The sequence below is a fragment of the Barbus barbus genome (assembly GCF_936440315.1).
Source record: "Barbus barbus genome assembly, chromosome: 47".
NCBI lineage: Eukaryota > Metazoa > Chordata > Actinopteri > Cypriniformes > Cyprinidae > Barbus > Barbus barbus.
In genome coordinates this window covers 2,765,548-2,787,484 of record NC_136725.1, presented here as the reverse complement: position 1 = coordinate 2,787,484, position 21,937 = coordinate 2,765,548, and the positions used below count along the sequence as shown (strand labels likewise).

The 21,937-nt window shown below is 37.7% G+C and overlaps 1 protein-coding gene across 1 annotated transcript; it reads left to right on the top strand.

Moving 5' to 3' along the window:
- Nucleotides 1-504: 504 nt before the first annotated feature.
- Nucleotides 505-20,260, top strand: LOC306865800 (ankyrin repeat domain-containing protein 55-like; the record flags this gene model as incomplete). Its single annotated transcript, XM_079410602.1, has 11 exons — nucleotides 505-544; nucleotides 2,453-2,572; nucleotides 8,337-8,467; nucleotides 8,642-8,751; nucleotides 10,293-10,353; nucleotides 13,884-14,012; nucleotides 15,681-15,865; nucleotides 16,067-16,234; nucleotides 17,536-18,197; nucleotides 19,590-19,679; nucleotides 19,998-20,260. 11 exons carry the CDS (start codon nucleotides 505-507, stop codon nucleotides 20,258-20,260), a joined length of 1,959 nt encoding a protein of 652 aa, XP_079266728.1.
- Between the last annotated feature and the right edge of the window lie 1,677 nt (nucleotides 20,261-21,937).

Genomic DNA, 21,937 nt, shown 5'->3' with positions numbered 1-21,937 from the left:
GCTTTACACAAAGAAAGAAAGAAAGAAAGAAAGAAAGAAAGAAAGAAAGAAAGAAAGAAAGAAAGAAAGAAAGAAAGAAAGAAAGAAAGAAAGAAAGAAAGAAAAAGTCCCATGGAATGTGCTGAAGTTCCCCCTGGTTGGGAATCACTGGTTGAAGGAATAACCGCTAGAGTTGAGAACAAACACGCACGCACACACACACACACACACACACACACACACACACAGTGTTGTGTTGTGAACACAGGCCGTACACTATGCTGTCAGCAGGCAGTGAAGTGCAGCTTCTGCACATGCTCAGTGTGTTTCCCATCACATCACGCACAATCACACAGAGCAGCTCCTCCACCTGCCTCCTCCTCCAGGAACTGATGCTCACGCGTCTCTCTCTCCGCTTCTGCCGCGCTCCCGTTCTTTCTCCGTTCCCCGCGCGAGCGCTCTGAATCGCAGTCACCATGTCGTGGACACCAGAGGGATTTCTCTAAAGGCTGCATCCGATCTGCTATGGAGTTCAACTCTTCATCTGTGTTTGAGCAGCATAAAGGTAAAGCACTACACACACGCACACTGATAACAAGGAGGGGTTGCTGCCACTGTTGCCATAGGAATGCTTGTCTACGGGCTTTGCCATAGCCCATCATTTGCGTGCGTGATGTGAGGGCTGCCATCTGTTTGTGAATGAAGAGCAGGGTGCCCATGACTGATGATTTGTAAAGCACGAAGTGAGGGTCACCATCACAGTGTTTCATGACAGATTCCGGGGTTTTCTATTGTAGTCGATGAGGTCTGTGATAGCAGCTCTGTCAGTGGATCTTCTGTGTTGTTATGTGTGTAATACACCCTACACACACCCTACACAATACATACATAAGCCCAAGGGAATATCTGATTTCTCAGTGGCTGCTCAAACTGTATACTTAATTTCATCAACTTGTTTTCATATCTGCTTAGGAGTTCATTCATTTGAGGGATCCAGTTGTAGACATGAAGTAAGAATACTGAACAATGAAAGCTTAATATGAACAATAAAATATTACACTGCCTTTCAAAAGGTTGGGATTTTAATGTTTTTAATGCAGTCTCTAATGCTCATCAAGGCTGTATTTGATCAAAAATACAGAAAGAATAGTAATATTGTGATATTATTTCAATTTAAAATACAACTTTTCTATTTTAATACACTTTGAAATATAATTTATTTCTGTGATCAAAGCTGTATTTTCAGCATCATTACTCCAGTCTTCAGTGTCACATGATCCTTCAGAAATCATTATAATATACTGATTTATTGAAACTGTTGTGCTGCTTAATATTTTTTTGTTCTTCAACTTCTTCGTTGATTCTTTGATGAAAAAAAGTATCACAGGTCCCCAAAAATAGTTTATTTATATAGCACATTTCATACACAATGGTAATTCAAAGTGCTTTACATGAAAGAAAGTAAAATAGTCATAAAAAATAAAAATAATATTTATCACAGCAATACATTTTTTTTTTAAAATTGTAATAATAATAGAAACAAGAAACTTAAAAACAAATATTCTCAAGCTTTGTTCAAACTCTTCCGCACTAAGTGAGCGGGAAAAAAAACCTTCCCAAAAACACCTAACTATTCCACTACTTCACCCCCTACTTACTTTGACCATCACATCTGACCTATTCGCTAAAACTCGGGCCGTGCCCCCGTCTGTAATGGTAGGAATTTAGAGTTGGATTCGTGACTAGAACCTCCCTTCTAGTGTCTCACATTCTCTTGGTATTTATATTGCCTCTAGGGCTCTTAGTGCCTTGGAGAATGCATTTTGTCCCTCCCGGACTGTGCACTCGTACACCTTTACACTTATAGGTGTACCTAAATTATGACGCCAGTTTTCTTCTGCTGGTGTCCCTAACTCACGTCTGAGTGAGTCCCTCGCCCTCCCCCTCCCGCACTCCCTCCGCTTACAGACAGTCCCTAACCAGAAGCCAAACAAATAGAACTCAGAGGTCCTATTTTCAACTGATTGACCAACACACTTGTCTTTCTTTGCCCACATTCTCTTTACCATCACAGCACTTACTTTAGCCTTCTGTTGAAACTTTTAAAATGATATAAAAATGTATTTAAAACAGTTAAGAATAGAAAATAATTATCACAGCAATAAAAACAAGGAATAATAACCACAACAATAAAAACAAGGAAAATTATATAAAATGAAAATACAGTGCAGTCAGTTCGGATGTAGCACAGTGACCTGTTGATTTATTATGAATCACTTCTTAATTTCAAACAATTAGAATGCCTTGAAAGAACGATGATCATTTGTTTATTGATCCGAAGCTGACAAGTCAATGATAAGCAAGACTGTTTGCCTTTATTCTTCTAAAATCAGACATATCTGAGGAATGTTCAAATAAAGACATCTCATCTTGCACCCAGCAGATGATAGTGAATGATTCATTTTCCTCTCAGAGGCTGCTGAGGAGGTTGATCTGAATGTGGTGTACCAGGCAGCAGCAAACGGAGACGTGAACACGCTGACCGCCACGATACGAGAGGACCCGTCCATCCTCGAGTGCTGCGATAGTGAAGGTATTCTTTCACAAGACATACTGCACTTCTACACTCTTCATGAAGCTCATTTTGATGCTAGTTTTACCGTGAAAAACTTAATTGCACTTAATTGAGGTCAGTGTGTAGGGTAGTGTTCTTCAAATACTTGTAAACTTCAAAGTATATGTAAAAAAGTATCTGTAATTGAGAATTTTATAATATTAAGAACAGACCACTTAAGTGTACTTAAAGACAGTGCATTTTAATGACAATGGAATTTAAATACACCTTTAAAAAAGCACTTTGTGATGTCAGTTTAAGTCTAAAGTAATAATTCACCCAAAAATAAAGATTTCCTGAAAATGTGCTCACCCTCAGGCCATCCACATTGTAGATGAGTTTGTTTCTTCATCAGATTTGGAGAAATGTAGCATTGCATCGCTTGTTCACCAATGGATGCTGTGCAGTGAATGGGTGCCGTCAGAATGAGAGTCCAAACACATCACAATAATCCACACCACTCCAGTCCAGTCCATCAACCCTAACATCTTGAGAAGAGAAAAGCTGCATGTTTGCAAGAAACAAATTCATCATTAAGACATTTTGAACTTCAACATGCTTCTGTCTATAATAAAAGTCCATAATCCTTAACAACACCTCCTCCAGAGAACTGTCATCTGGTCTGATTCAGGAGAAATCTGCACAGATCAAGCACGGTTTACAGTCCAAAACAGCTCTAAACTAATATGTGGGTGGTTATTGATGTGAGAGACAACAGGAGATGAACTTTTTCACTGGAGGAAGTGTTATTATGGATTATATTTTGGATTCAGATTATGGACTCGTAACCAAACAGTTGCTGGTAACCATTGACTTCTATAGTCTTTTTTTTTTCTTTTCTGGATGGACTATCCCTTTCCATCTATTCTTTTAAAGCATATTATTTAGTACTCTTTTTTTTAATAGTATGCCAAAGTTTACCTCTGTTTTCACAAGGATGGGCCTTCTGTTGAAACATCACACCTGGGGTATTTCAAGTGCATTTTGATGAGAATGATTGTGTTATTAGTGGTGTTTGCCAAGGCACTTATTACTGTTACATATAGTTTGGGTTACCAACTAGAACAAACCTGTGACCCTAACTTGTTTATGCTACTCACATGAGTATTACATCAAATCATACAGCATGTTGAGAAGAGCTGTGCTTTACAAAATGTGGTTAAGGGTGGGATCAGGGCCGGCGCTCCGCACACGCACATCACGCACTGCGCGTAGGGCACCAAGTGCTTGGGGGGGCACCAAAAAATCTGGGTCGTGAAAATATCATCACAATATAGGCTACTAGTATAAATAACAAATAAAATATTTCTAGCATGTTAATATAGAAAAGCAATACAAAAGTAATATAGGCCTAGACCAAATTAGTCGAGAAAAAGGTGAATCTCTGTGCCAGTCTCCCTCTGGTGCCCCCCCTTCCCCACCTCCCAGTGGTCTGTTCAATTATGCTTCAATCAATTTCAAATTTGGCCGACACCGACCTCAGACATGGCCTCGAAAAGGCACCAGGAGTCGGGGGCGGAAAAAAGAAAAAAGAAGAGACAGCGGGATGATGCTCGCGCGTCGCTTGCAGGTAAGACAATGTTTTAAATAAAAATGTTAGTTTTGTGCGTGTAGTATGCATGTCCAGGGGCGTCGGCGCGTCCGCGTCGCTAGTAGTGCAAAAGATCCGGGGCTTTAGCCCTGCATGTTGAGTCTTTTATTTTAACGGGGTCCGGGGGTTTCTCCCCCGGGAAATTTTGAAACTTGGGCTGTTAAAGATGCAGTTTGTATGAGAAGGAAGGCCAATCGTTGGGGTCCTCATCGTCATATTTGAATGACAAATAAAGCTAATTTTCCCCCTAGGTAGGCTATACGTTACAGATGTGTGTGCATATAGCTATTAGTGCAGAACGTTCCCTATTGTAATTTCTTCGCTTCAATATAATGCCTATCTGCCTCTTGGTAAGGTGAACTTTAGAAAAACCCTGCAACTGAACGTGATGTGATTTTGCCAAATTAGACCGCTTAGATAAAGTTTTTTCGTTGTTGTTCTATGCGGTCATTTTCAAGAGGTTCGGCCAAGGGCGACATCTGTTGGTGAAACTGAAATTAGAAAAAAAAAAACATAATCTCAGTGTTTGTATATTTTCATATTCACAGAGTTGTCAAATTATTAGGGCTGGGAAAAGATTAATCTCGATTAATCGCATCCAAAATAAAAGTTTGTGTCTACATGATATATGTGCGTGTACTGTGTATAATTATTTTGTATATAGAAATTATATATACAAAATAATTATACAAAATTATATATACAAAATAATTATACAAATTATATAAATTATATATACAAAATAATTATACACAGTACACGCACATATATCATGTAGACACAAACTTTTATTTTGGATGTGATTAATCGCGATTAATCTTTTCCCAGCCCTACAAATTATGTACAGAATTATTATATTGTGCCTCATCAGACCTCTTTTAAAGGTAAAATAGAGTTTTGAATTTTAAATGTTCCAGTGACACATAGGCCTATATAAAAGACTAATGTGTGCAATATTTTTGTATGATGGTTGATGGTTCAATCAAAAATGCATTTCAGTAGAATCCCTGAATATTTTGTCTTGTATTTCTGAATGCAGGGTCAATGCTAAAATACATGCAAGGAGCAACTCAAGGCCAGGAGGAAGAACCATCAACCAGCAGTTGTAGCCAACAACAGCAGCCACCAACCAGCTCAGACTCTGCAACAGCACCTAGCCCAGGTACAGATACAAGTCAGCACACAACTGCATCCGCTTCTCAAGGCAGAGTGAGTCCTGTCAGTGAGGGGCCAAGTGATACTGCAGAGCTATATGTGCCCCCTCCAACTGATCCTGCTCTATGGTCAGCTCACATTTTAGATGCTGATCGTGTGGAAATTGTGCGGAGAGGGCCTTTTAAAGTCAGCTCTGATTTTAATGTCCCTAAGGGACCGGATGGAAGAGCATTTCATACTAGCCTCCAGTTCAAAGTTCTCCCTAATGGAGAAAAGGTGCACAGGAGCTGGGTAGTGTACTCTCCACAGAACAATGCTGTGTTCTGCTTTGCATGCAAGCTTTTTAGCACAAAAGATATAAAGCTGACTGCAGAGGGCCACAGTGATTGGTCTAACATCAACACCAGTTTGAGGGGTCATGAGTGTAGCCAAGATCACACACAGTGCATGCTCAAGTGGAGAGAACTGGACACACGGCTAAAGATGGGCATGGCAATAGATCAGCAGGAGTTGAAACTACTGGAGGCAGAAAGGAAAAGGTGGCGAGAGATTCTCAAACGCTTGCTCTCAATCACTCTCTCACTGGCCTCAAGAAATTTGTCTTTTAGAGGCTCTTCTGACCGTCTTTATGAGCCAGACAATGGCAACTTCTTGAAGGAAGTTGAGCTTATGGCAACATATGACCCTGTAATGGAAAATCATTTGGCCAGAATAAAAGATGACAGTTCCCACACACATTACCTCAGCCATGAGATACAAAACGATCTAATTCAGATCATCTCTTCAGAGACACTACGCACCATTGTGAGACACATCCATTTGGCCAAATATTTCTCTATCATTCTTGACTGTACTCCAGATGTGAGTCACAGGGAACAGATGTCAGTCATAGTGCGCATTGTCTGTTTCCAACTGCAACCAGACATTAAAGAATACTTTCTAGGATATATTGATGTGGAGCAAACTACTGGCCTTAACCTGTCCAATGTTGTCCTTGAGAAATTGAAGGAGCTTGGCATTCCTTTTGAAAATTGTCGAGGACAGGCCTATGACAATGGAGCCAACATGAGAGGGAAGAAGCAAGGTGTTCAGGCTAGACTGCTACAGTTGAACCCAAGAGCATTGTTTGTCCCTTGTGGAGCTCACACTATGAATCTTGTCATAGCTGATGCTGCCAAGTCCTCACAAGATGCCACTGGCTACTTTGGGTATTTGCAGAAGCTGTTCAATTTCTTCTCCGGTGCCACCCAGCGATGGTCCATTTTAACAAAACATGTTAAACTCACTCTGAAATCTTGGAGTGACGTTAGATGGGAGAGTAGGCTTCAGAGTGTAACAGCTGTCCGAAATCAAACAAAGGAAGTGAGAGATGCTCTCCTTGAGGCAAGGGAGGCTGTTAATGATCCAGTGGCAAAAGTGGAGGCTCAAGCTCTTGCTGAGGAAGTAGCCTCATTTCGTTTTGTGATTTGCTCTGTTGTGTGGTGTGAACTACTTACCATTACAAACCAGGTGAACAAGCTTCTGCAATCCAGTTCCATGCAGCTTGATATTGCTGTCAGGCTCATTGACAGTACCAAAATCAACCTCTCCAAATACAGACAATCTGGGTTTGATGAGGCTGTGTCAACTGCCAAGGAACTCTGTGAGGCCCTGAATATAGAAACAGAGCTTAAGGAGAAAAGGCTCAGGAGCACAAAAAGGCACTTTGCATACGAAGCTGCTGATGAGCCCCTCAATGATGCCCTTAAAAAGCTTGAAGTCACATTTTTCAATTGTGTTGTGGACTCTGCTTTGATGTCACTACAGGAGAGGTTTGAGACCATGAATCAAGTCAAAGAAAAATATGGAGTGCTGCTTGACTTCAGCAAAGTGAACGGAATGTCCAAGGAGGACTTGAAGAGACACTGCAATGAAGTACACAAGACAATGACGGATAAGGGACTGGCTGACATTGATGGACCTGAGATGATGCAGGAAATCATCAACCTTCCTCAGCTTTCACCACAGACATCTGCCTGGGAAATGCTGACATTTCTGCATAACAATCGGCTTCAAGAGGTATATCCCAATCTGTGGATTGCTCTTCGTATTGCACTGACTCTCCCTGTCACAGTTGCCTCTGCTGAGCGAAGCTTTTCAAAGCTCAAACTCATCAAAACGTACCTGCGTTCATCAATGGGGCAGGAACGTTTAAGTGGTCTGGCTGTCATCAGCATCAATGGGGACGTGGCTCAGAAACTGTCATATGATGACCTGATAGCTGATTTTGCAGCTAGGAAATGTAGGCGTGTGCCTCTGTAGGGCCTCTGACAACTGATGGTAGTGAAAATGTTTAATATAGTTCTATAGAATAGCAGAATGGTCTCTTTATAGAGATGTAGTCCCTCTGTTGAGTAAATTCTACTGTGCAGTTATGTATGGTTATTTGCAGTTTAAAATGTGCACTTTAAAATTCATACTTCATAAAATTCATACACTTATACTGTTATTTGCACTTTAAACTTTTTTTGCACTTTTAACTTTCTGTGTTTACATTGTTCTGTTCCAATTATTTATTTGCAGCAGTTATTTTGGAAGTAAAGAGAACCTAACTAAGAAATTCTGAATGGTAGTTATTTCTTTGGTGGTGGTGTGGGGGGGGGGGGGCACCGCCAAGCGTTTGTGCTTAGGGCACCCAAATGGCTAGCGCCGGCCCTGGGTGGGATATTTTGCTCTGCCAAGCAACTTAGAAAGGCCCAGCGTCAATCCACAGCTCTAGCACTGAGGTTTTGAGGGGGTTTTTTCCACAGGCAAAGAAGCTAAAGAAAAAGGTATTTCATGAGCTTTCATGGTATGTCTCATCAATCAAACAAAAACCTATAATCATTGTCATGCAATTCACACATTCAGCAATCTGAGACAAAAATAAGCCATCATCATAAACGGAATAATACAGTAGAGCTGATTTGAAGGAGAGCTGCTGTTAAGCGTTTCTGACTGCGAATGTCTTGATGACAGGATCCACGCCGCTGATGCATGCTGTGTCTGGGAGGCAGGTGGATACGGTCAAACTGCTGCTGAAGATGGGAGCCTCTATAAATACACAAGATGCCTGTGGGCGGACGTCCCTCTCTCTAGCAACATACCTGGTAACGAAACTCCCTGAGGATCAGTGATGAGCTGGATCCCTTTAAAAATGCACATTGTGTGCATTGCTGTCAGTGGATTGTGTTTATGAACTGCATGTTCGAAGTTGCAGTGACCTGCCAAGCTTTGACTGAAGTGACTTAGTTAGTTTAGTCTGCTGTTTTTTTCCTGTGCAGGGCTGGCTGGAAGGCTGTGTGTGTTTGCTTCGCAACGGGGCGAAACAGAACATTCCCGATAAGAACGGACGCTTGCCAATTCATGCTGCTACCGCTGAAACTGACTTCAGGTAACGAGGAAAACAAATAGGTTAATGAAACGAAAAGTATTAAGTGCTACAGTAACATTCCTGTAAACAAGAGAAAAACATTACATCGACCATCCTGCATTGTTTTGTACTGAAATCATTGCAGAATTGTTTTTCACACATATTGCACAGAAAAGCAATTTCCATTTCTTGTTTAGCCAGTTGGCTTCATCTCAGTGTGGAATTAAACTCCTGTAAGCCATTTATTTGCCCCTGCTAGTGTGTATGTGCTGTCTCTGTAGAAAATAGCATCAGGTTGGATTGTCTGATAGGAAGAAGACGTGTTCCTCCCCACTCCGCCGTTCATCAAGCTGTGTGAACAACAGTAGCTTCCTGTTTCTCACTGTCCATTTGGCAGAACACTTACATTTGACAAGATGATAATTAGGAAACAGAGATTTCAGAGATGGAACCTCTAGTGAAAACGAAATACACTAAAATGTATTTGAAATACATTTTTATTTACTAGGTATACTACAAATACATGTACATATTTATGTACTTAATAAAAATACCCCGCAATTGTACTTTTGGTATACTAAACTGGTCTACTTAAAGCCTGTTAAATTGGAACAACTAATTTTGTACTTAATGCACTTTAATTGTGCTGAAGTAGTGCTGAAGTCCATTTATTGAAGTCAAATAAAAATTGGACTGTGTCCTAGGTGTGACATAGCAAAGATGTAGAAAAAAAAACTTATACAAATAACATGAGAAAAATGTATCTTCATTCTTAGAGTTACAAATAGCATAAGAGTGGTTTATCTTCAATGTTTAAGGCTATTTTTATTACATTTTTCCATCACACCATAGGACACATTGATACGTTAACTACCCATACTGAAGTATATTTGATTGTGGTAAAGTGGAACTATTGCAAGTGTTCTTCAGATACACTTTAAAGATCTTGCATTTAAAGGCCGATATTATTCAAAGATCATACAATCCTGATCAATAGTTATAAAAAAACACATTTTAGGCTTAATATTAACATGCATTGTGCTCAAGCACTACACTAAATAAAGTTTAATTATAATTTTTATATCAGTAAGTCTTTTATATCAGTGATACACTTAAAAAATACTTCACTTAAAAAATTTCTTCAAGCGATGTCATAGAAGAACCATTTTTGGTTCCACAAAGAACCATTCAGTCAAAGGTTCTTTAAAGAACCATCTCTTTGTTACCTTTTTATAATCCGAAGAACCTTCTTTCACCACAAAGAACCTTTTGTGAAACAGAAAGGTTCTTCAGATGATAAAGGTTCTTTATGGAACCATTTAGACAAAAAGGTTCTTCTGTGGCATCGTGAAGCACCTTTATTTTTAAGAGTGTAGGGACTGTTGTCAACACAAAATATGTTGTTACAGTCAACATGAAACCAAAAATGAAGCTCATTTAGTTTTCCTTGATTTATCATTATTCTGAAAAAGGGGGAAACATTCACCAATCCAACATAATTATATTATGTAAATAATGCAGCATTTATAGAGTAATAATCATGTTTTGTTTGTTTGTTTTAGGCTCATGGCTGTGCTGCTACAGCAGTCGACACTGTGTGAAATCAACCATCAAGACAATGAGGTGAGTTTCATTTCAAATCATTTGAGTTTCAGCTTTGTAAAACCCTTTTAAATAAGAAGTGCACTTTATAGTATTGATTGTGCATCTGAAGTACAATTCAAATCTTAAAAGTATATATAAGTTCTGTCATGAAAATCTAGATGTTCTAACTAACTTTGTGTTTGCACGCTTCAGAAACCCTTCTCCTTCCCCAGCTCCACCTGTATAGATCTGCTATGGGGTAATTTCATATATGTGACACTGGACCACAAAACCAGTCAAAATTGAGATGTATACATCATCTGAAAGCTGAATAAATAAGCTCTCCGATGATGTATGGTTTGTTAGGATCGGACAATATTTGGCTGAGATACAACTATTTGAAAATCTGGAATCTGAGGGTGCAACAAAATCTAAATATTGAAAAAATCGTCTTTAAAGTTGAACAAATGAAGTTCTTAGCAATGCATGTTACTAATCAAAAATGAAGTTTTGATATATGTACAGTAGGAAATTTACAAAATATCTTAATGGAACATGATCTTTACTTAATATCCTAATGATTTTTGGCATAAAAGAAAAATTTATAATTTTGACCCATGCAATGCAATTTTGGCTACAAATATACCCCAGCGACTTCAGACTGGTTTTGTGCTCCAGGGTCACATATGTTACATATGGGGATATTTTATAGTATAAGTTATACAGTATGTGCAGCAGCAGTATTTCTTACATGCTCACAGCAGCATGTCTGTGGATGTACTGGCAGTGTGTGAGAGGGTTATGAGATGATAGCCGCATCTTTAATTTAAAAGAGTACAACGATATGTTTATTTAGGAAAGGTATATTTTTTGGAAAATTCAAATTGGATGGACAATTTTAATGACAGGAAATGACGTCATAAGGTGCAATCTATTTGGCATGAGCCAAGTGAATAAAAAAGAAAGCTGATCCTAATCCTTAAGTTTCAAAAGTTATTAGCATAGACAAAAGTGCAGGCCTGTTGGTGGTGCTAGAAAGTTTTAGATGAAGGCTTCAAATTAGCTGAGGGTAACATTGAATCCGTTTCATTAAATTCTGCATTTTACTACAAAACTGAAAATGGTCAACGGCCAAAATGCCAACATAGGAAATTGGGTATACCTTTTGATTTGGTATGACGTACTGAATCTAAAAAGATCAATCTTATGATTTTAGGTCAAAGTGTTCAGAAGTTATAAGCAAAGACTAGATCTGTCCTCTATCTGTGTGCCAAATTTCATAACTTTCCCGCAAGCGATTCTATGGGCTGCCATTGACTTGAGAGCAGAAGAAAACTCATAATTGGCCCCTAATTATGAAATGACATATTAAGTACTTAACTATGATACAGTTTAATTAATATGCAATAAGGCGTCTGAAACATATTGTTTGTTTAAGTATATTACTATATTATTTCTGTAGCAAGTGCTCTTTTTAAAAGTTTGTTAGGTGCACTTTTTCTTGCAAGGGAAAACAGGGAATGAATCTCATTCTAAATATGTTTTATTCATTTCACTTTTCATTTGTTTTTGAAGGGTGAATGTAATGAATGGACATGATATATTTATATGAGAACATTATTTTGATTTACTGTAGATAACTTAAAGCTTCCAGCAATAAATATATTCGTATTATGAAATGCTTTTATATTACTGCTTTTATATAATTGCATATATTAAGGGATTTATGTTCACCACAAAACTATCACTTGAGTCCTCAGAGGGCATTTAACACCCAGTCAGTAACCATTTTGAGATGATAATGTCAATTATATTAATGATGCATTTTTATGGAAAGCCAGATGACCCATGAAAATAGCACTGGCATGGACTAGAAAGCAGTACAGAAAATACTCCCATGATGTATAATATCATACTATAATAGTAAAATCACAGTAATATCATAATATCAGCAAAGCCAACTTGACTGGATGTAGTCCTTGGGCTCAAATGCAGAATGGCTTCAATTGTTTCTTGTGGTGGCCGAGAAGTGCAAAACAAAATCACGATTGTGAAAACAAAATAACAAATTACAAACGCAAATGCAAATCTAAAAAACAAAATAACAATTCAGAAAACACAATAACAATTCAGAAAACGCAATGCAAATCCGAAAACAAAATAAATCAGAAAACACAACGACAAATCAGACAAACCGGAAGAGGTAGGTATAGTTTGAGACAGCGCCATTGGTTTGGGAATAGATTACTCATCGCTGACTGGACGAGACATCTGTCAATCAAGGTGTACAGGAAGAACGAGAAGAAGAACAGCAGAGTCAACTAAAGCATCATTTACAGTGGCGCAGATGGTAGATCACGTGTTATTGTGTTTTTGGATGGCAAATAGCAGGATTTTGTGCTATGTATACTATTTGTTGCAAATAGTGGCAATTCTCTGCACCTCAGTATTGTAGTAAAAAAAAAAAAAAAACAGTATGCAATAATAACTACTGAGTGTAAATTATCATTTTAATTCAAATTATTAAATGGATGCCACCTTATTGGTACAATAAAGCTCTCCCTACTCCTACCCTAACCCTACCCGATACTTTTTCAACTTTTGGATTATTTCCTTAATTTTTATTGAAAATAAATGCCTTTCCGATGCAATACGAGATTTGAAAAAAAGGTTCGGCAAAAGGCGGACTCGCGTCCAAAAACACAATAACACGTGATCTTCCATCTGCGCCACTGTAAATGATGCTTTAGTTGACTCTGCTGTTCTTCTTCTCGTTCTTCCTGTACACCTTGATTGACAGATGTCTCGTCCAGTCAGCGATGAGTAATCTATTCCCAAACCAATGGCGCTGTCTCAAACTATACCTACCTCTTCCGGTTTGTCTGATTTGTCATTGTGTTTTCTGATTTGTTATTTTGTTTTCTTATTGTTATAATGTTTTCTGAATTATTTAGTTTTTTTAGATTTGCGTTTGTAATTATTTTATTTTTTTCAGAATCGTGATTTGTTTTGCACTTCTCGGCCACCGTAATTTCTCTTTCCTTAATCCCCCCGTCTAGTTTGTACTAATCTGAACAATGCCTGAAACTTTGCATTATGAGCACTTCCTGTGTTTTTTTGCCTCTTTATAATGAATCGCTTGTTGTACTCCTCTATTGTAAGTCGCTTTGGATAAAATTGTCTGCTAAATGAATAAATGTAAATGTAATAGTGTACAGATTCTAGAAATTATCTGTGCATGTGGTGAGGGAATGCACAGGGTAGAAATTCTACTGAATTTGCATTAAATCTGTTTTTTGTAACCAAGATTAACTACATTTAAGTTCCCTGTTATAGGCTAACCTGCAATTTTGCAAATTTCCAGTTTATTCACATTAATTCCCATATATTGCCAATAATTCTCATGAAAACTAATATTAGGGTTGCAGAATTCTGGGATTTTTCAAAGTTTTCATGCGAATTAATGGCAATATATGGGAATGCACCCTACCAAGTATTGATGACTGTTACTTCATAGTCATCAATACTTGGTAGGTGCATGTGGTTAACCCGAAGACTGTGATTGGCAGGGAATGACGGCTCTTCACTGGGCTTCTTTCCATAACCGTCCAGAGCATGTGCAGGCCCTGCTGCAGAAGGGAGCCGACCCCACGCTTGTGGACAAAGACTTTAAAACAGCTCTTCACTGGGCTGTGCAGGTACAAATCACAAACAAACACATTGTTTTTTCTATGATGACTCTGCTTATGTCTGTTCAATTAAAAAGTCACACCTTTTTTTTTTTTTTTGCTGAGCTTCTATCTACAAAGAGCTCATCTTTTCTATAGTCTCTACTGTAAATTAGAACAGCTCGTTCTATAATGTGTGTTGATATGAGAAAAGAGAGATCACAGAACAATTCAAGAAGTATGTATCACCAGTACATTGCCATTGACAATGATCATACATTTTAGCAGTCATACAAAATTATGAGTAAAAATCACACATTGCAACAATTCTAAATATGGTCCTTTGAAATAGCTTGACTTAATTTGAACAAGTTTACTGTAACAAATTGGTCAAGACACATTTACTATTGTGCATTATGAGCTTTGAAAGCTCCACAGAGTTCAAACACCCCTTATATGTAATCTTGGCCTTTTACAGTAATTATACTTTCAGCTATTATTAAGTGTCTAGTACTCTTACTTCCACTGAACACATATTACAACATCATACCAAGTCAGAGAGAAAATGCAATTCTCCTAAAATGCAAATTCTCTGTAGTGTTTGTCTGGGCCTGGTTACATGCTGTACTGTAAACTGTAGGTATACTATAGTAAGGGGTGCACATAAGTCTTTAATCAAATCCAAACAAGGCAGGGTAAGACAAGGCAAGGCTGACACAGACAGGAACACCGGGAAGTAATGAGTAGACCAGACGACACAAAACTGAACAGACAGGACTATAAATACACGGGATAATGACTAAAGGGAACACATGACACAGGACCGACAGTTGATGACTGTTAATGCATAATTACCATTTTATAGCGGCAAACTATAATAGAGTATAAAATTTCAATTTGGATGGAAAGCATAAATCTAGGCTATTCGCTGCCGTTTTCAAAGCACAATACAAAACTGTGACATTTCATTCACTTACATACATATACTTACTTGCTGGCAACCCACCAAAATAAAAGCTTGCTGATTTTAAGGAACACCAGGGAGTAACGAGTAGACCAGACTAAATCAAACTGAACAGACAGGACTATAAATACACTGCAATATCATAGATAATGAGACAAACACAGCTGAACAGAATTAACTAATAATCACATTAAACAAGGTCAGGAAACAAGAGGTGGGAACACATGACATACATGACAGAGGTCTGACATTATCACTATTATTATTTTATTTTATTTTTTAACTTAATGGGTCACACCATGTGCAGTGTGAGGACCAAACCAAATCTCCAGGTGCTCTTGTGAGAACCAGGCTGAAAAGCTTATGTGCACCCCTGACATATATATGTGTGTATGTATAAATATATATACAGTATATATGTATGTATGTATGTGTGTATGTGTGTTCATGTATATATACTGTATACATACACATATATACACACATATATATATATATATATATATATATATATATATATATATATACATACATACGCACACATATATACAGTAGACATATATATATATATATAATTATATTTCTAATAATATCAGTATTTTAATTTATCTTGTTAGCTAAACAACTTTTATGTCTTAAAAATGTATGTCTTAAAAATTAATTGTGAAACATGGTTGATATATGTACATTGCAAGTTGGTTATTAATTTCTCATTGTTTTTAACTCTTTGGCAGAGCGGCAGCCGGTTAATGTGTTCTCTCATTCTTGACCATCATCTGGGTGCCTCTGTGATCAATTACGATGATGAGAACGGGAAGACCTGCGTTCACATTGCCGCCGCTGCGGGATTCAGCGACATCATCTATGAACTGTCTCGCATCCCTGAGACCAACCTGCAAGCTTTAGACGTGGATGAACGGTACAGTAACGTTGTGATATTCACATTAGTTTGTCAACCTGTGGAGTGCTAATCATTATTTTGTTTACCAGAGGGTCAACTAGGACAATATGTAGTGCTTAATAGGCATTATTTAACTTATACTTCATACATTTACTAAACTTTGTGTTTTCAAATTTCGTTTCTCATTATTGTACAACATTATATCTGTTTTTCTGTCAGGACCCCTCTTCATTGGGCCGCTGCAGCAGGGAAAGATGACTGTGTGCAGGTGTTGCTGGAGCTGGGAGTGGAGCCCAACCCTCGAGATATTAATGAGAATACGCCACTCACATACGCCATGTACTGCGGTCACACTGCATGCATCAAACTCCTCTCCATTGAAAACAGGTTTGTTGTTGTTTGTCGGAAAGCAAAAACATATATTTAACTTGGCACTTTTGTCAACATAGAGCAGGTGAATAGAGAGCAGGATGTCTCCTCTGGGCCATACCCCTCCCAAGTGCAGCAACACAGGTGTGTTTGTTTAAAGGGTTCATGAACTGCCTTTGTTTTTTGTACATCAAAAAACATCATAATTTAGATGTAATAGGCTATTTTCTGTCCTGTTTCTGCCCCCCCTTATCAGAACACTCTGTTTGAATCGGCGTGGAGGATTGTAGACTCAGAACTTAACACCCACTGCAATGATTGGCTAACAGTTGTGTATGTTTGATAGCCTACGTCCTTCATAGATGGACGGTGCTGTGATTTAGGTTAAAAACACATGAATACTCAGTACATTTCAAACGATCTGTGTAACAGACAAAGCAATAGTGACCACATAATAAAACCAGTTACTCACACTTGTGTTACTACAATACTGTCGGATTCCAATATCGTCGACGTAGCATTGTCAATCACTGATTGAATCAGTGGGTGGGGCTAAACATGCACTGATGTAGAATCAGTGGGCAGGGCTAAACAGACAGTGATGTAGAATCAGTGGGTGGGGTTAAACAGGCACTGCTGTAGAATCAGTAGGCGGGGCTAAACAGGCAGTGATGTAGAATCAGTAGGCGGGGCTAAACATGCACTGATGTAGAATCAGTGGGTGGGGTTAAACAGGCACTGCTGTAGAATCAGTAGGCGGGGCTAAACAGGCAGTGATGTAGAATCAGTGGGCGGGGCTAAACATGCACTGATGTAGAATCAGTGGGTGGGGTTAAACAGGCAGTGATGTAGAATCAGTGGGTGGGGTTAAACAGGCACTGCTGTAGAATCAGGGCGAGGCTAAACAGGCAGCGATGTAGAAGCAGGCGTTGATCTTCCTCTGCGGAGGCAGTGTGTAGCCACACTATTACATCATAGAGTGGCACATTCCACAAGCTGTCGTTTTGGCAGATTGGCTTCAATATAAGCTGGTTTTAGACTGACGAGAATGTTTTTGAAGAGTTATGAAAATTACAGGATGTTTTTATAGTACAATAACCTCTTATATGTCAAAAGATTAAGGGAATTATGATATCTCAGTTTATGACCCCTTTAAGGAGATGCGTGAATAGTGCACTTTAGGGGGGCTCCAGGAACGTGGTTGGGAACTGTGGTAATTTGAAATATGTAGCATTAAAATATGTATCACTCAGATGTAAAATGCAGGAAGAGATCCCATGAGGTATTTTCAGAACTAAAGATGGCCATACTTTTCACAGGTCTGAGTCAAGCAGGCCACTGCACGCCCAAAACAGTGACCCTTCTATACGCAAGGAGGGGAAATTTCGCATGCTGAACCACATCTTCTGCAAGAAGAAGAAAGAACTGCATCCTTCTCAGCAGACAGACTTGAGTCAAGAATGTCAGCTGAAAGAAGAGACATCTGAGGTGGACGACATCATCACAATGTTCGACTGTTTCGCTGAACCGTCAGCCAGAGATGAGAGCGAAAACAGCTCTACAGTCAGAAAACTAAATAATGAGTCTGAGAAAGTCCACCTCGTTGAGGACACATCCAGCAAGGACTTCCAAAGTCTCCCACCCATACGCACACAGAGTCTTCCTCCAATCACTCTAGGGAAGTCCCTGCTGGTAAACTCTCAGGCTTTGGCCCACAGGACCAGCGGAGGTCATGTGGCAGGACATTTAGCGCACAGGTCGCAGAAGAGCAAGAGCGAGCATGATCTGTTCGAAGGCAAAAGTAAGGACCAAAAAGCTGCCGGACAGACTTGGAAGACTGAATCCAGTCAGATGCTGACTCACAAAGCATGGATCTCAACTCCATCTGAACGGCTGCTTGACAAGCTGCTGCATGGATCCTCAAGCCCTTTAGACGTGCTGTGCTCAAATCACACGCCGTACATACAGAGAAATGACCAAGGTGAGGTATTGAATATTGCTAGTTAGGTGATTCTTATTCATTATTTTAATTCATTCATTTGAACAATCACATAAGTTTTCAAAGATTATAGAATTATTATAATAGCTAATGGCTCTGAAGTGTTTATCACATCTGTTACTTTTGCCTAGTTTTTAGGCATTTGGCAGAATTTCACTAATTTCGGCTTAAGTGCACTTAAAATTTTAAGGCAGCAAGAATACTAACGTTTTTTAAGTTGAAACAACTATTTTTTTTGCAATGTTTAAATCTGACACTTAATTGTATGTTAACTACAATAAAATCAAAATGCATTATAATTTACATTTATATAAAATGGAATTAGCTCAACTTTTTTGTGACCCACTTAAGTTCGACTTAAGTACATGCAATTTCATTACATATAAATGACTTCTGTTGTCTTTGAAACATGGGTAAAGTACTGCTGAATGCATTGACAAGCATTTATGGTAAACTAAAATATATGTATTTAGATATATTTGCAAGTACAGTAAAGTCCATACAGTACTGTTGCAATATAGTGGAATCAAATCATATGAAATGTAAAATAAAGGTAAAACTACATTCTACAGGTAAAATTATATTTAAGAAATTCTTTAAGCTACATCAAAAGATTATTAAAACATAATGATTTAAAATGTACTTCAAAGTAAAACTATTCATTTGACAAAGTACATTTTTTTAAAAGTCTGATAAAGTGTGGTAAGAAACCGTCATGAAGATGTAAAGTGGGCTTTCATTTCATTAAAATTACATTATTTGCTAGTACAGTTTTTAATTAAAATGTACTTTTAAGCTTCGAAGTTCATGTTTGAACACATGTTTGTTTCAGTTGTTTCACGTTTTTGTTTTTTAAATAGTTAAGAGTCTCGAACTGAAGAATGACTTAGATATAAATGTGACCCTGGACCACAAAACCAGTCATAAGGGTCAATTTTTTTAAATAAATAATCTTTCCATTGATGTATGGTTTGTTATGATCGGACAATATTTGGCTGAGATACAACTATTAGAAAATCTGTAATCTGAGGGTGCAAAAAAATCTAAATATTGAGAAAATCACCTTTAAAGTTGTTCAAATGAAGTTCTTAGCAATGCATATTACTAATCAAAAATGAAGTTTTTATATATTTACAGTAGGAAATTTACAAAATATCTTAATGGAACATGATCTTTACTTAATATCCTAATGATTTTTGGCATAAAAGAAAAATCAATAATTTTGACCCATACAATGTATTTTTGACTATTGCTACAAATATAACCATGCTTTTGTGACTGCTTTTGTGTTGCAGGATCACAAATCAGTGAATTAGTCTATGACGTATATTTTATATACAGTATATTATATTCTGTGTCTTCTTCCCTGAGCAGCTCAGAATCATCTTTTTCCTCTGAGGGTCAGAGAATCTGCTCTCACACGTAACAGTCTGGCTCCTATCCGTGACCACTGCACTCACAGATGTAAGTTTAATCCTTATATCCTAATATAATATTTGCATGCTTCATAAGACTCTATGTAAAGCAATCCCCTGTTCATAATGCTCAAGAAATGACTTACTTTTGAAACGATAGAACTGTTATCGCCTAAAATCATCTGTTGTTCCATATTTGTTTGCATTTGTTTGTTTTGTTATGTTTATAATTAAAATGGGTCAAATTTGTTGATATTGAACTGAAATGTATTACAACTCTTCCCTGCATGAGAAAACAATATTAGCATAAATTAAATATCATACACTCCCAACTGAACATCTTTGGTTTAACGCATGTCGTCCACAGTTTCCTTGCCACCTGACCAGGTCTCTCAGGGAGTGAAGAAGTCGAAATCCTCTTTAGGAGCGGGCCTGGCTGTACTTCCACCTCCGTTTGCATCCAAACTGCAAAGAGCCGGCGTTCCTCAAAGCCAGTCGCTCGGCTCCTTCCCGACGCCGCTGACAGGAGAACCTTTACGAAACATTCAAGTTCTTCCTGCCATTCCTCCGCAGAGAAAACGCAGCCCATCTCCGCTCACAACCCAGAGTCTCTCAGACAACAGACACTGATGGAAACCTGCCTAAACTGTAACACTGTTCAGCTTTTCATGGCTCACTTGGATTTATTTAGATCATGAGGATGCTGAAGAATCACTGTTTGATAAAACTACTGAGTCCGATTTTCATACAGTTTTGCAACTATGATCTTTTTTATCGTATGCATATGGTTGAAATTTTGACTGTAACATTTAAACACGCTTTAAGCTTATTGTTTACTGTTACTATTAATAAAGGAAATTGTTAAATATGGAATCGTGATAACTGTGATATAAATATATAGTCAATATGAGAGTCATAAAGTCAAAACATAACTTGAATGTTGTAAGAGGGAATATTTTTACCTTAAAATAAGCAACTGTATGTACGTTTTTTTACCTTGAAATATCAGTTTCAAAATCATTCTGATGGCACACTGATTATAATAAGGCGAAAGGCTGTGTTTCTTTCCCAATCTCCCTCAAATGTCTGTCTGGGAGTGTGTTTGTCTGGTGACTGACTGGGTACGAAATTCCCTGAATGCACATGTGCAACTTTCCACTGTAATTATGAAAGCGGTATAGTTATGACTGTCAATTCAACCCACTTAACTGTAGGGGGCTCCAAAGTCACACAAACACACAAAGTCACACACAGTTGCTGTAGGGGTCTCCAACCCATCAGACTTCATCAGTTGCACCCCTGCTCCAGTCCAACACTCCTGCCTGTAATTATCAGGTAGCCCTGAACACCTTGATCAGCAGTGCTGGACAGTAACTGATTACATGTAATCTGGATTAAAAATCCAATTCCAAAAATTAAGCACTTGTAGTTAGATTATATTATAATCAGATGACAGTTACTTTTATATTGATGATTGCATATTATGCACACACTAGCAGTAAATCCTACATAATTTATAGATTCTCACTAAATCTTCTTTTTTGTCTTTTAAATTTACTTTTCTATAGAAGCCTACTGCTTATTTGTGACCCTGGAGCACAGTCTTAAGTCGCTGGGGTATATTTGTAGCCATAGTCAAAAATACATTGCATGGGTCAAAATGATAGATTTTTGTTTTATGCCAAAAATCATTAAGATATTAAATAAAGATCATGTTCCATGAAGATATTTTGTAAATTTCCTACTGTAAATATATCAAAACTTCATTTTTGATTAGTAATATGCATTGCTAAGAACTTCCTTTGAACAACTTTTTTCTCAATATTTTTAATTTTTTCTGCACCCTCAGATTCCAGATTTTCAAATAGTTGATGTATAAATAATTACACCGAAAATTGAGAGGCCACACAGCATTTAACCACTGGATTTACAAACAACAATAATAATAATTTTAATAAGGTTATTTATTTTTATTAATTAATTTATAGTTTATTTTATTTATTTATTTATTTTTATTTTCTTCACAAATCCCAGTTTGGAAAACCGTAATGTAATTATGTAACAGTGTAATAATGTAAGTTAATGTAAATGTTATTATTAACAATGATTGGATTTTTCTCTCTTTTATATCAGTATGGCGCACATTATCCTATATTGTTTTATTCAAAACTAATCTAAAAGTTATCAAAAAGCAGTATATTAGCTGATGAAGTAGCATATTACTGACTATATTAGCTAAAATATATAATGCAATGGATTACATTACAATTTTTCTCATGTAATTTGAAATCAGTAATGGATTACAAT